The sequence below is a fragment of the Otolemur garnettii genome, unplaced genomic scaffold (assembly GCF_000181295.1).
Source record: "Otolemur garnettii isolate 467f Iridium unplaced genomic scaffold, OtoGar3 scaffold00115, whole genome shotgun sequence".
Classification (NCBI taxonomy): Eukaryota; Metazoa; Chordata; class Mammalia; order Primates; family Galagidae; genus Otolemur; species Otolemur garnettii.
In genome coordinates, this window is record NW_003852510.1 from 6864693 (window position 1) to 6877994 (window position 13302).

At 44.6% G+C, this 13302-nt stretch overlaps 1 protein-coding gene across 1 annotated transcript in view; it reads right to left on the reverse strand.

Moving 5' to 3' along the window:
* The window catches only part of COG6 (component of oligomeric golgi complex 6), an 81059-nt gene extending 72336 nt beyond the window's left edge, over positions 1-8723 (reverse strand). The window contains exons 1-2 of the mRNA XM_003797403.3: positions 8464-8723; positions 5534-5677 (exon numbers count right to left, since the gene is read on the reverse strand). Coding sequence (XP_003797451.1) covers positions 5534-5677; positions 8464-8700 — 381 coding nt within the window. The 5' untranslated portion in view covers positions 8701-8723. The remainder of the gene's footprint in view (positions 1-5533; positions 5678-8463) is intronic.
* Positions 8724-13302: the final 4579 nt, after the last annotated feature.

The following is a 13302-nucleotide window of genomic DNA, read 5'->3' on the forward strand; positions in this document are numbered from 1 at the left end:
CGGACTCTGATAGCTAGTCTGAAGCTGAAGTTCTGGCTGAACAACTCAGTGAAGAGGAGGAGAAAGAGGAGGAAGAAGAGAAGGAAGAGGAAGATGAAGAGTCAAGGAGTCAGTCAGATTGGAGTGGTTCCAGTGGCTGGTGCAAACCCAAGAAGAAATGCCAAAAGGACAACCCATGAGTGAAGCCTTCCCATAAACAGAGGAAGTGGGAATCTCCACGGGCTAAGGAGCCTCAAGGGGTGAATGGTGTGGGCTGCACAGGCTCCAGTATGCACAGTACATGGAAGGCCTTCTGGGGTCCTTGGAGCTGCCCAGCGAGGAACCCTCTCCCCAACCATGCAGGGTGTCCCGTGACACATCCTCACTGGAGACAGAGAGAGTTTGAGGAGTTGGCCCTCTGCAGCTGCCAAATGAAAAGACCCAAGGTCAACCAAGTCAGCGAGAGAGCAGAACACAAGTGCATGGCCACTGAGAGTGCAGACCGAGGGCTGTTGGGCTCCAACGCTGCAAGTCCTTAAGCAGGAGACCATGAGGCCACCCAGCTGTGTAGCACTGATGGTGCTCTGTGAGGCCCACCATGCTCACATGGTCAAACACCACTGCTTCCCAGGCTGTGGCTACTTCTGCACAGCAGGCACCTTCCTGGAGTGTCGCCCCAACTACTGTGTGGACTACTACTTCTGTAAGGCCTGTGTGTTACAGATGAATGGCATGGTCTTCTGTCCCCACTGTGGGAGGATGCTTCTGAGGCCCAGGAGGTGATCATTCTCCAGGGTGATGGGGTGACCCCACCAGCCGGCACTGCAACCTCTGTACCAAGATACAGGCTGGAGCTAACATCAGTGCAGTGGGCAAACAGCAGCGGACATCGCTGAAGGAGGTGGAAGTGGCATGCTACACGGTGCAGCTGTGTCTACAACAAGGAGGAGGAGGACTTCACCTCTCTCCACCATGCAGCCATTACTGGGAACTTAGAGATGATCAGCCTGCTGCTCAGCACAGGACAGGTGGATATCAATACCCAGGACAGTGGTGGGTGGACATCCGTCATCTGAGCCACAGAGCATAAGCACACTGAGGTGGTCCGCGCACTGCTGACATGGGTTGGTGACGCCACCCTCACTGACAATGAGGAAAACATCTGCCTGCACTGGGCCTCCATCACTGCCAGCACTGCCACTGACGACATCCTTCTGTGACCTCCATGCTGTCAACTATCATGGGGGCACACCCCTGCACATCATGCCCGAGAAAGCTACCACAACTGTGTGCTATTGCTTCTAACCCATGGGGCCAGCCCTGACCTGTGGAACAAGGAGGGAATCACAGCGTGGGACCTGACACCAAAGGGCTCTGACGTGTGGTGTGCACTGCAACTCAACTGCAAGCTCCAGCTCGGGGTGAGAAATTGAGCCATTGGCACTGAGAAGATCATCTGTTGGGATATGGCTCTGGGCTATAAGAATGTGCCCGTTCCCTGTGTCAATGGAGAGCCCTGCCCCCAGGGATTACACATATATCTCACAGAACTGTGAAACGTCCATCATGAATGTTGGACACAACATCCCCCCTCTGTGGCACTGAGCATATAGAGATGTGGCCAGTGTGACCCGTTCAGCATCTGGTGCTGATAAGACAAGGACGGGTGGCTTCTCCAGGAATTTAATGAGATTTTCCAGTGTAACCAGGTATGCTCCTGCTAGAGAAACTGAAAGAACCACGTCACGCAGAGCGGCACAAAGGTACAGCTGAAACTCTAAGAAACAGCCAAGATGGGCTGGGGGTCTGCGACCTGCAGACCATCCCCCAAGGGACCTTCATCTGCAAGCACGTTGGGGAGCTGATCTGCAATGCTGAGGCTGATGTGATAGAGGATGATTCTTATCTCTCTAACTTAGACAACAAGGATGGAGAAGTGTACTGCATTGATGCTGGTTACTACAGCAACACCAGCTGCTTCATCAACCACTCATATGATCTCAACATCCTTCCTGTCTGGGTCGTCATGCTACACCAAGACCTTCAATTTCCACACATAGCTCTTCAGTTCCAGACACATCTGGACCGGGGAGGAGCTAGGGTTTGACTATGGTGACCGCTTCTGCAACATCAAAATCAAATATTTCACCTGCTAGTGTGGTTCTAGAGAAGTCTAAGCATTCAGCTGAAGTTACTGCCCTGAAATAGAGTGGCCTGGCCCTGCACCAGGAGCTGCTGCCTGACCTCAGCTCCCTGCCCCTGTCAACACCTGAGAATGGACCATATACTCCCTGTCTCACCCGGGATGGCCACCAGCTTAGCAGCCTCCCCTGCCACTTGCTGCTCACAGCCATGCCTCGGGGTGCCACCATCTTCTTTCTCTACTACCCCTTCACACATTCATCACCCAGAGACCCCAGGGAGGCTCTGTAGGTCTGACAGCCCCTCTCTCCCAGAGCTGGCTCCTCCCTAGGAGGGTAACTTCAGGGCTTCCCACCCTCACCCCCAGCTGAAGTTTGATGAATTGAAATCTGGCCTCTAAGCCAACTGGTTTCTTTGGTTCTCAATAAATGTTAGGTTTGGTTAAAAGATAATAATAAATTTTCAAAAAAATCTGAAAGTTGAGAGAATATGAAACACTCATATACCCATCACCTAGCTTCGCTACTCTCTTATTCACCTTTTAGTTCTCTCCCCAACCACTTTTCCTCTCCCCTAAAAATTAAATTCTTTTTTTTTTTTTTTTTTTTTTTTTTACAGAGAGAGCCTCAAGCTGTCCCCCTGGGTAGAGTGCCATGGCACTACAGCTCACAGCAACCTCCAACTCCTGGGCTCAAGCGAGTCTCCTGCCTCCGCCTCCCAAGTAGCTGGGACCACAGGCGCCCGCCACAATGCCCGGCTATTTTTTGGTTGCAGCCGTCATTGTTGTTTGGCGGGTCTGAGCTGGGGATTCGAACCCGCCACCTTAGGTGTACGTGGCTGGCACCTTAGCCGATTGAGCTATAGGCACAAAGCCAAAATTAAATTCTTAAAAGAAATTCCAAGCTGGGCTCAGTGGCTCATGCCTGTAATCCTAGCACTTTGAGAGGATGAGTGGGTAGATTACTTGATCTCAGGAATTTGAGACCAATCTGAGCAAAAGCAAGACCCCATCTAAACTAAAAATAGAAAAACTAGCCAAACCTAGTTTTTCAGCCACTAGATATTGTGGTGGGCACCTGCAGTCCCACTTACTTGACAATGAGGCCATGGCACTCTACCCAGGGTGACATAGTGAGACTCTGTCTCAAAAAAAAAAAAAAAGAAATTCTAGATAGATCATTTCATCCATAAACAAATCAATATGCTCTTCTAAGAGGAATTAGAAAAAAATACCTTTTTCACATCTAAACATTTAATAATCTTTTAATATCAAATATTTAATCATTATTCAAATTTCCCAGTAACCTCTTTTTTAAATAATTTGTTCAACTCCAGAACCAAATAAGATTCAATAGCAATTTGTTGATATTTCTCTACATTTCTATAGATTCTCACTTCTCCCTATTTCTCTTATAATTTATTTGTTGAAGAAACCACCAGTTCATTTGCTTGTACACCTCCCAGCATTCCAGATTTTCCCGAGATCTTCATGGTGTGAACATACCTCTCTGTCCCCAGTGCTGCCTAGAAACTGGCAATTAGATTTAAAAGCTTGATTATATTCCAGTTCAATTTTTCTGGCAAAAATTCTTCCTGCATGATGCTGTATATCTTTATCAGGAGTCACATACCTGGTTGTTTCGGTTAGCACCCAGTGATGACCAATAGCTAGATGAGTAGTTCTCAACCCTAGCAATTTTGCCCCTGGGAGGTATCTGACAGTCTGGACACATTCTTGGTTGCCACAACTGCCTAAGGCATCTAGTGGGTAGAGGCCAGGGATGCTGCTAACATCCTACAGCACAGAGACAGTCCCTGACAATTAACTGGCCCAAATGTTAATACTGCCAAGGCTGAAAAGTTCTGAGCTAGATCCATAAAGTCAACAGTGGTTTCAAATCTTCTAATTCTACTACCATTTCCTCTTCATTTATTAGCTGGACTGTTTCTACAAAGAGACACCACACCTCAAAAACTGTATTAAGTTGGTATAAAAGATGAGAAAGTGACTGTCTCTTTCCTTTTACTTAGCACTTTTCAAAATAAGAAGATGGTTTCCTTACACTCACCGCAGATAACCAATGAGCATTCTATTTCAATACCATTGTGAACTCATGAACTTCGTGTTGATGTGTTTCAGTCCACTGCAGATATTTTTATTGACAGTCAAATTATCTAATCTTTGGTCAGTCTCTTCAAATTAGCTCCAGAGTCCTTCTGACACTTACCCAGTGGGTCTCAGGCAGCATCCTTGCTTTCTAGTACTTATAAGATAAGATTGTTCCTTTGAGTAGGAAATGGTATTGAAAAGACCACAATCTGGATTTGTTCTTTGCTAATATGGCTTTTTTCCTTTAACCTTCTAGATTGTTAGTTCTCAGTCGAAGAAATCCTACCAAATTGTTAAAAATGTTTTGCTAAGGCTCGGCGCCTGTGGCTCAACCGGCTAAGGCGCCAGCCACATACACCTAAGGTGGCGGGTTCGAATCCCCAGCCCGGACCCGCCAAACAACAATGACGGCTGCAACCAAAAAATAGCCGGGTGTTGTGGCGGGCGCCTGTGGTCCCAGCTACTTGGGAGGCGGAGGCAAGAGACTAACTTGAGCCCAGGAGTTGGAGGTTGCTGTGAGCTGTAATGCTACAGCACTCTACCCAGGGGGACAGCTTGAGGCTCTGTCTCAAAAAAATAAAAAATGTTTTGCTAAGCATTCATTGAAACTATATGTAACATTTCCATAACTCACATAAAAATATTACAACATATAGGGGTGGCACCTGTGGCTCAGTGAGTAGGGTGCATGCCGGCCCCATATACTGAGGGTGGTGGGTTCAAACCCAACCCCGGCCAAACTGCAACCAAAAGAAAAAAGTGTTAAAAAAAATTACAACCCGTTAACATAATTAATAAATATTACATAATAAAATATAATCATGTACATAAAATTTATTTTCATTCTATAGTGAGTAGATTATATTCTCAAGTATGACAAATCATTAGTTATGCATTGAAATAATTGACTTTAATCTGAAAAGTTCATAATTTAAGATGCAGTAAAAAAGTAACTCAATTCTAACTAATCTCCAATGGAGAAATGGTTATCAAAGTGGGGACAGTTCTATTGGAAAGCCATTCAAAGACATCTTATTTTTTGTTTAAAAAGATAAAATTCCTAAGATAATCTCCTAGAACAATAATACGACTTTCTAAGAACCAGCATTAGTGGAAATCTGATTCTGAAATCATAGTAATGCGTAGTATAAACAGAGACCAAGATACAGTAGGAGTAGCTAAGCCTTCTATCTGGACAAAGTATATAAACAGTAAATATATCAACCTGATTAAAAAATATTCAGCACAGAGCCAGGCATACAGTACATTCTCAATAAATGCTATGTGAAAGAGTTTACATACCTCCTTTACTTCCTTAAAAATGCCTACAAATTCTTCATTGATGGCTAAACTTCTACGTTCAATATCGCCACGTAAATTTCTTCGAGTCCGCAAACTATTTTCAACAAAAAAGGTTGAAAGTGCTTTGAGAGCTTCCAACATTTCCTACACAATTGGTAAGAGAAGAAAGTCATTGGGATTGACTTTTAAATGTTTCCTAATCTCAATCTAAAATAAAATGAGATCATTTTCAAATAATTTCTATTAAATAATCCAAAAAATATTGGCTAACCTTCAAATTACTGAACAGTGAACATATCTCCAGAACACAGGAAGGGTATACTTACTTTTGCATAATACTATGTATATATGTGTGTGTGTATGTGTATATGATCATTCATTGCAGAATTGCTTGAAATTGTAAAGACTGTAAATAGTATAAATGCCTACCTATAGAATGATATATCCATTTTTTAACAAGAGAAAATTCTTTATATAGTTACATGGTATGAGCTTTGAGATACGGTAAGTAAAACACCAAAGTAAATTTATAATACCAACTGTTACAACATAAAAAGGAATACACACATGCATATTTACTTGTAGATACATAAATTATACCTGGAAGGATCTACATAAGAACAAATACCACTGGTAGCCTATAGACAAGGAATGAGTAACTGGAAACAGAACTCACAGAGGAAGCCCTCTCTGAGGGAACTTTTGAACAGAAACCTGAGTGGCAGACAACAGCCAGTAATAGGGGTCAAGTCTTCCCCAAACAGAGAAAACAGTGAGTACAAAAACCCCAAAGCAGTGGATAGGCCAGCGTGACTGGAGGCAGGAGAAACTGTTAAGATGTTAAGCAGCAATATGCACTGTATGTTTAAAAGTTTATTCCAGCTTTGTAAGGACAATGAATGGTTGAGGGGTACAAGAGAGAAAGCAGGTAGGAGAAAATTAAAATCCAAGCAAGGTGTGTTAGTGGCTTAGACCAAGATGGCAGCAACGCAGATGAAAAAGATATGTCAAAAACATGTTTTTCGAGGTCAAGCCTAGAGGACGTGTCAAAATGACAGGAACCAAAAACTACTTATATGCTTCTTGTTTGAGTGGATAAATGGCAATGTTTTTGCTAACCATAAGGGGGCAACCAGTTTAAGGAAAAATCCAGAGTTCTGCACATGTTGTGTTACTATGATATCAACCAGGTACCCAACTGGAGGTATAAATGGACAGCTGATTCTGCAAATGTGGAGCCCCACTAAGATGTCAGGAACCGGGTTATAAATTTGAGAGTCATAATGCTTGTTGGTATTTAAACCATAAAAGTAAAAGATTCTTTCTATCGGGTGGTGCCTGTGGCTCAAAGGAGTAGGGCACCAGCCCCATATACCTGAGGTGGTGGGTTCAAACATGGCCCCAGCCGAAAACTGCAAAAAACCAACAAAAAAAGGATTCCTTCTACAAAGAGAATACAGATTGAGGAGAGAGCAGAGATCCCAGACATCCAATAGTATCCTAAGTTCTACAGATAGGTATTTCTACAATTCAACTAACATATATATTCTATCCCTTTATGTCTGTTATGTTAATATATTGGCTGAATTGACAAAAACAGTAAAACTATTTAAATTGAATTTAATATTTGAGAGAGCAAAAATGTATTTACAAGTAATGGTACAAAAAAGAAATCCATAAAATAAAGCACTTTCTTTTCACTACAGCCTTTAAATGTCCTAATACTTGGTTCAAAGTAGTAGTCAATAAATGCAGAATAAACAAAAATCACACAGACTCAGGTGCAGGTTATAGCTCCACCAGTTATTAGTTACAGAACTTACTTAACCCAGCTGCATTCTCTCCATGTCTTATTTTGCACAGGGTTAAGAGTAGCTGTATTTAACGAGATAATATCACACTAGACACATTAAACACAACAAATTGCATGATAAAATTAACACTCGTTAAGAAACAGTAAGTGTTGGGTATTGTGCTAAGAACAACCATAAGAAGTTACTAGCTGTGTTCTCAATTCCTAAACAGCAGCTCAGAGAAGTTAAGGGTCTTATTCAAATCATAGCACACACATTTAGGGGTTACATCTTGTAGTAAGTGGTGGCCAAAGACCCTTTTCATTACACTGTAATGTTGTTGTTGTTATTATTATTATTATTATTTTTATTTTTACTCTCAGGAGTCTTATTAACAGCTTATTTTCAGTTACCCCTAGATTCCCTGTAAAGTTTTTATATTTACATACCTTTTTTAGGTGACACTGGCATGGCCAATTTATCTAACCACTTGGGGACACAAAAGAGAGAACTGGCTAGCTGGAAAGTTCAGCTAAACTTTCTGGAGGTTCTTGGGAGGGCATGTGGACAATTCATCTTGTAAAGAAATACAGCCTGACCCCATAAATCATACACCCTGTTTAGCTAACAACAAAGTCAGTAGTTATGATTTCACGTGAGCCAAGGGTAGAAGCGTAATAGTTCTTTCCGGCTGTGGCTGTGTTGTCACTTGTCAGGAAAACGCTCTCTCCCCGCGGACCACTGTTCTCAGGTTCCTGCCACTCCCCAATCCACTGCCTCATCTTGGAATCTGCTCCCCCCGCATTGGTTTCGGATCCTGCCCGGTGCTCTTCTCCACTCCGGCTCAGACCCCCGAAGACCTCCAGGAGTGGATGGGCGCCACTTTTCGAGGCACCACGGTCCACCGACCCCATCCAGGGAGTCTTCGAGGAACCTTTCTAAGCAGGGAGCGCACCCGAGAAACCCCTTGGCTCTTCCGGGGGCTGCCCGAGCTCCCCCTTCTCACCGGCTCCGCTCAGGCTGAGGAGCGGCTCCCTCGGCGGCAGGAAGCCTGCAGCGGCTGCAGGACGGAAGCCGCCCCCGGCCGCCGCAGCCCCGCCGGGGAGCCAGAACCCCGCCCCCACTGGCCTCAGTTACCTTGTCGTTGTCCAGCCTCGTCTCCAGGATCTTATGCAGCTTGCGGGACAGCGGGTTGTTGGACGGCGTGGAGGTCCCGCCTATCCCATTATTGAGGCCGTTGGCAGCCCCAGAGGCCGGCACTGCGACCACTTCCCCGGTGCCCTCCGCCATAGCCGAGCGCGTCCCGACCACGGTAACTGAGGTACCACCAGGGCCTTGGACCAGGACCGCGGTGGCTGCGCGAGTATTGCGCATGTGCGCATCTTACCGCGCATGCGTTCCATTCCCGGAAGCCTCTACGGGTGAATGCCGCTCCGGCTCTGGGAGCCCGAGGGGTGCTGTTGCGGAAGGCGGGGCTGGGTCCTCGGGTGGGAGGAGGAAATTTCTGAGATTAAAAGAGGCTGGAGTTCTGAATGCGTGGCCTTGAGAACTGCGTGTAAAATACTCCGGGACCTGTGCCTAACATGTACTTTCTAATTAAATTCTCTTTATCCGAATTCATTTTTTCTGAAAAGTATTTAGTACTCTGGCAAGCACTGGAGGAAGGAGTTGGTAGATGTCATTAGGTTGTGATGGGTGCTCGGAAGGAAATGAAGTTCAGTGAACTAATGATGGTGGCAGAAGCCAAGTTTACTTAGGAAGTTGGGAAAGGAGTTTACATTTAAACTGAGATCTGATGGAGAACCAAAAACTCAAGGAGAAATCATTCCCAAGCAAGAAAAAGTGTAATGTAAGTGCAAAGGCCCCAAATCAGAAGAAACTTGGTTCTTCCACAGATGGACCACAGCCAGTGTAACTGTGAAGTAGTAAATGAGGATGGGAGTAAGAAAGGAGAGAAATAAATTCCCAGGAAACTCTGGAAGACAAAATATTGTCATTTTTTTCTGTTTCCCTCACTTTAAAATTTGAATTGAAACATCAGGGAGGCCAAGTCGAGAGGATTGTCTAAGCTCACTGTCTAGAGACCAGCCTGAGCAAGAGCGAGACCCTGTCTCTAAAACTAGCCAGGCATTGTGGCGGTCACCTGTAGTCCCAGCTACTCCAGAGGCTGAGGCAAGAGGATTGCTTGAGCCCAGGAGTTGAACGTTGCTGTGAGCTGTGGCGCCACCACATTCTACCCAGGGCGACAAAGTGAAACTCTATCTCCAAAAAAAAAAAAAAAAAAATCAGGTGGCGCCTGTGGCTCAGTGAGTAGGGTGCCTGCCCCACATACTGAGGGTGGCGGGTTTGAATCTGGCCCAGCCAAACAGCACTTTTAAAAAAAAATTGAATTGAAACAAAATCCTTTATTCTTGTGACGTATTTGTCTGAAACACTAACCATTTAGCTCTTGTAGTGAATTTTATATTGTTTCATATACATAGAGATATACACACACACAGCTAGAGATAGACACTTTCTCAGACTTCATGGAAAATCATCTATTACACAGATAACATGGAGAAAGCACTGACAGAATCACTTATCTCTACTCTGGTAAGTGAAGAAGAGAAGACTCAAGTAGAAAAAAGAAAAAGATCAAAAAGATGAAATAGCTAGGTATGAATTTCAGTAGGAAATGCACAGGACCTAGATGAGGAAAAACTTTAAAGTGCTGCTAAGGGAACTTCAAAGTTAAGTAAGTGAAAAAATACATTGTTTTTACCAGGAACACTTAGTATAAAGATATCATTTCTCTGCTCAGCCCCTGTGGCTCAAGAGGCTAAGGTGCCAGCCATGTGCCCCTGAGCTGGCAGGTTTGAATCCAGCCTGGGCCTGCCGAACAACAATGACGGCTGCAACCAAAAAAAAAAAAATAGCCAGGCACCTGTAGTCCCAGCTACTTGGGAGGTGGAGGCAGGAGAATCACTTGAACCCAGGAGTTGGGGTTGCTGTGAGCTGTGATGCCACAGCACTCTACCAAGGGAGACAGCTTGAGGCTCTGTCTCAAAAAAGAAAAAAAGATATCATTTCTCTCTCATAAATTTCTCTCTCTCTTTAAATTTAGCATAACCCAAATTAAAATATTGAAGATGTACATCAGTGCATGTATACACAGATGAATCTCAGTTAGACTTCAACAAACATGTATGTTTAAAAGGAATGACAGGCTCCACAGCACCTGTAGCTCAGCGGCTAGGGCTCCAGTCACTTACACAGCAGCTGGCGGGTTGAATCAGCCCCAGGGGCCTGCCAAACAACAATGACAACTATGACCAAAAAATAGTCGGGCACCGTGGTGGACACCTGTAGTCCCAGCTGCTTGGGAGGCTGAGGCAAGAGAATTGCTTAAGCCCAAGAGTTTGAGGTTGCTGTGAGCTGTGACACCATGGCACAGCTTGAGGGTGACAGCTTGAGACTCTGTCTTAAAATAAATAAATAAATAAATAATAAAAGGAATGACAGTGATAGTCACAAAATGAGAGGGCTTACAAAAACTCGCACATGACTTCTTTATGTGAAATCCTCCAAATAATATACATAAAGAGATAGAAAGTAGATTAGTGGTTCCAGGAAGAGGAGTCTTGGAAGGAAGAAATGGAGAGTGTTAGCTCATAGACAGAGGTTTGTTTTGGGAGTGATGAAAATGTTCTCAAGCTACACAGTGGTGATGCTTCAGTAACGCTGTCAATATACTGCTAAAAGCTGCTGAACTGTACACATTAAATGGGGGAGTTATATGGTACATGACATATTTCAAAGTTTTTTTTTTTTTTGAGACGTTTTCAAGCTGTCACCCTGGGTGGAGTACTGTGGCATCATAGCTCACAGTAACCTCCCACTTGGGCTCAAGTGATCCTCTTGCCTCAGGTTTTCTATTTTTAGTAGAGAAGGGATCTCGTTTTTGCTCAGGTTGGTCTTGAACTTGTGAACTCAAGCAATCCACCAGCCTCAGCAGTCTGGAAGCCCACCCCTTGCAGAGCCTGGAGTGTCTGGCACTTCTTTGCGAGGGCTGGGCATCACATAGGTTGCAGCAGCGCAGCTGTGCTGAAACTGTGACTCAAGTAGAAGTGGAGAAAGGCACAAGGGGGAGGGTGACCTGCCCAGTGCTGTGAAAGTGCGTATCAGCAGCGGGCAGAGGCTCAGGAAGCCACGCAGCGGGTGGAGGTACCTGCCACACAGCAGTAGCAATAGTAGGATGATCCTTCCAGGGTCAAATTTTGGAGAGACACCTCCTCAATTCTGAGAATTGCAGGAGTAACAGAGAAGTAGCGCAGCTGGGGCAGAGCGTGGTCTCTGAGGGAGAAAAATATTCACTGCATTGTTAATCTCGGCTTGGAACAAACTCAGGTAGAACACTCCCCAGTTTCCATTGAGTACCAGAGGGAGTCAGGCTTCAACTCCTCCTGCCGGTTGGTGGCAGAGTATGGCAGCGCAGCTGAGGAGTTATTGACTCCCCTTTGACTCAGGCAGATGCAAATCCCTGATACACTTGCTCATTGGAGAGAACTGCGCCACAGCCCCATGAGGTTACCAGTCACTGGGCGTGGCTGAGATGCAAGGTAGGGAAGGAGATGCCAGCTCCCCTGGACTACCACTTTTGCTGGGTGGGCTTTTCTGACTCCACTGAGCACTGGAGCAAGTCATACTTGAGCTGTTAGTGGACCCCTGCTGTCTGGTTGCTGGAGACCTTTTGAACTCTCCCACTTGAACAGTGCTTAGTCTGCCTGGGACAATTGGTTTGGAACTCTTGATCAGGGCCAGCCAATGATGGGACCCTCCAAGTTTGAGCCCTGATTGTGTTATAGTGGGAGGAACTGATTCTCCTCTTCTTGTTGTCGCCGGTGGCGGGGGGGGGGGGTCTTACTTGCTTGTAATTTTTGCTAGCTGAGATTTCAGCCCAAAGTCACCAATTCACTAGGATTGGATAGAGGCTGGCTGAATATAAGACAGAGCCACCTAGCCCCATTACACCAATCAGGTCCCCAGAGCCTCAGGTTGCAGGACTGAAAGGAACCTTTATAAAGCTATAGGGAAAAAGCCACAGTCACCAGTCCCAGCTCTTTGGTAAAGACTGGTTAACTACAACTCCTGAAGCCCTCAGTCCAATATCACCCTACCAGCTTCATTAACCAAACTGTGAAAAATAATCATGGGGCAGAATCAGTGGAAAAACTCTGGCAATATGAATAATTAGAGTAGGTTAACTCCCCCAGGGAACGACGAAGGAGACACAATAGAAGATGCCATTCATAAACAAATGGCTGAAATGTCAGAAATAGAAGAATATGGATGGCAAGTAAGATTAATAGAATGGAAGTAAAGTTGGAATTAGAAATTCAGGGAGTAGTTCAAAAGGTGTCTCAAGAAATCAATGAATTCAAAGACAAAATTTCCAAGGATTTGGACCTAATGCAAAAAGAAATTGCAGATCTTAAAGAAATGAGAAACGTATTCAAAGAACTTCATAATACAGTAGAATCCCTCAGTAATAGAGTGGAGCAGGCAGAAGGAAATATCTCTGAAGTTGAAGAGAAAGCTTTTGAATGTTCCTAAATGCTCAGAGAGGAAGAGAAGTGGAGAGCAAAAACCGATCACTCCCTGAGAGAGTTGTAGGTCCACTCCAAAAGAGCAAACATTTGCCTTATAGGAATTCCTGAGGGAGAAGAGGACAGTCCTAAAGGTACTGACATTCTACTCCAAGATATAATGGAGGAGAATTTCCCAAGCATGGCAAGAGATACTCAAATTCAGATAGCAGACAGTTTCAGAAGCCCAGCATGACTCAATCCAAATAAAGCATTTCCTAGACACATTGTAATTAACTTTGCCAAAGTTAATATGAAGGAGAAAATTCTGCAAGCAGACAAACATAGGAAAAGTATAAGGTACAAGGGAAGAATATTAGAATGACTGCAGATCTTTCTTTTTTTTTTT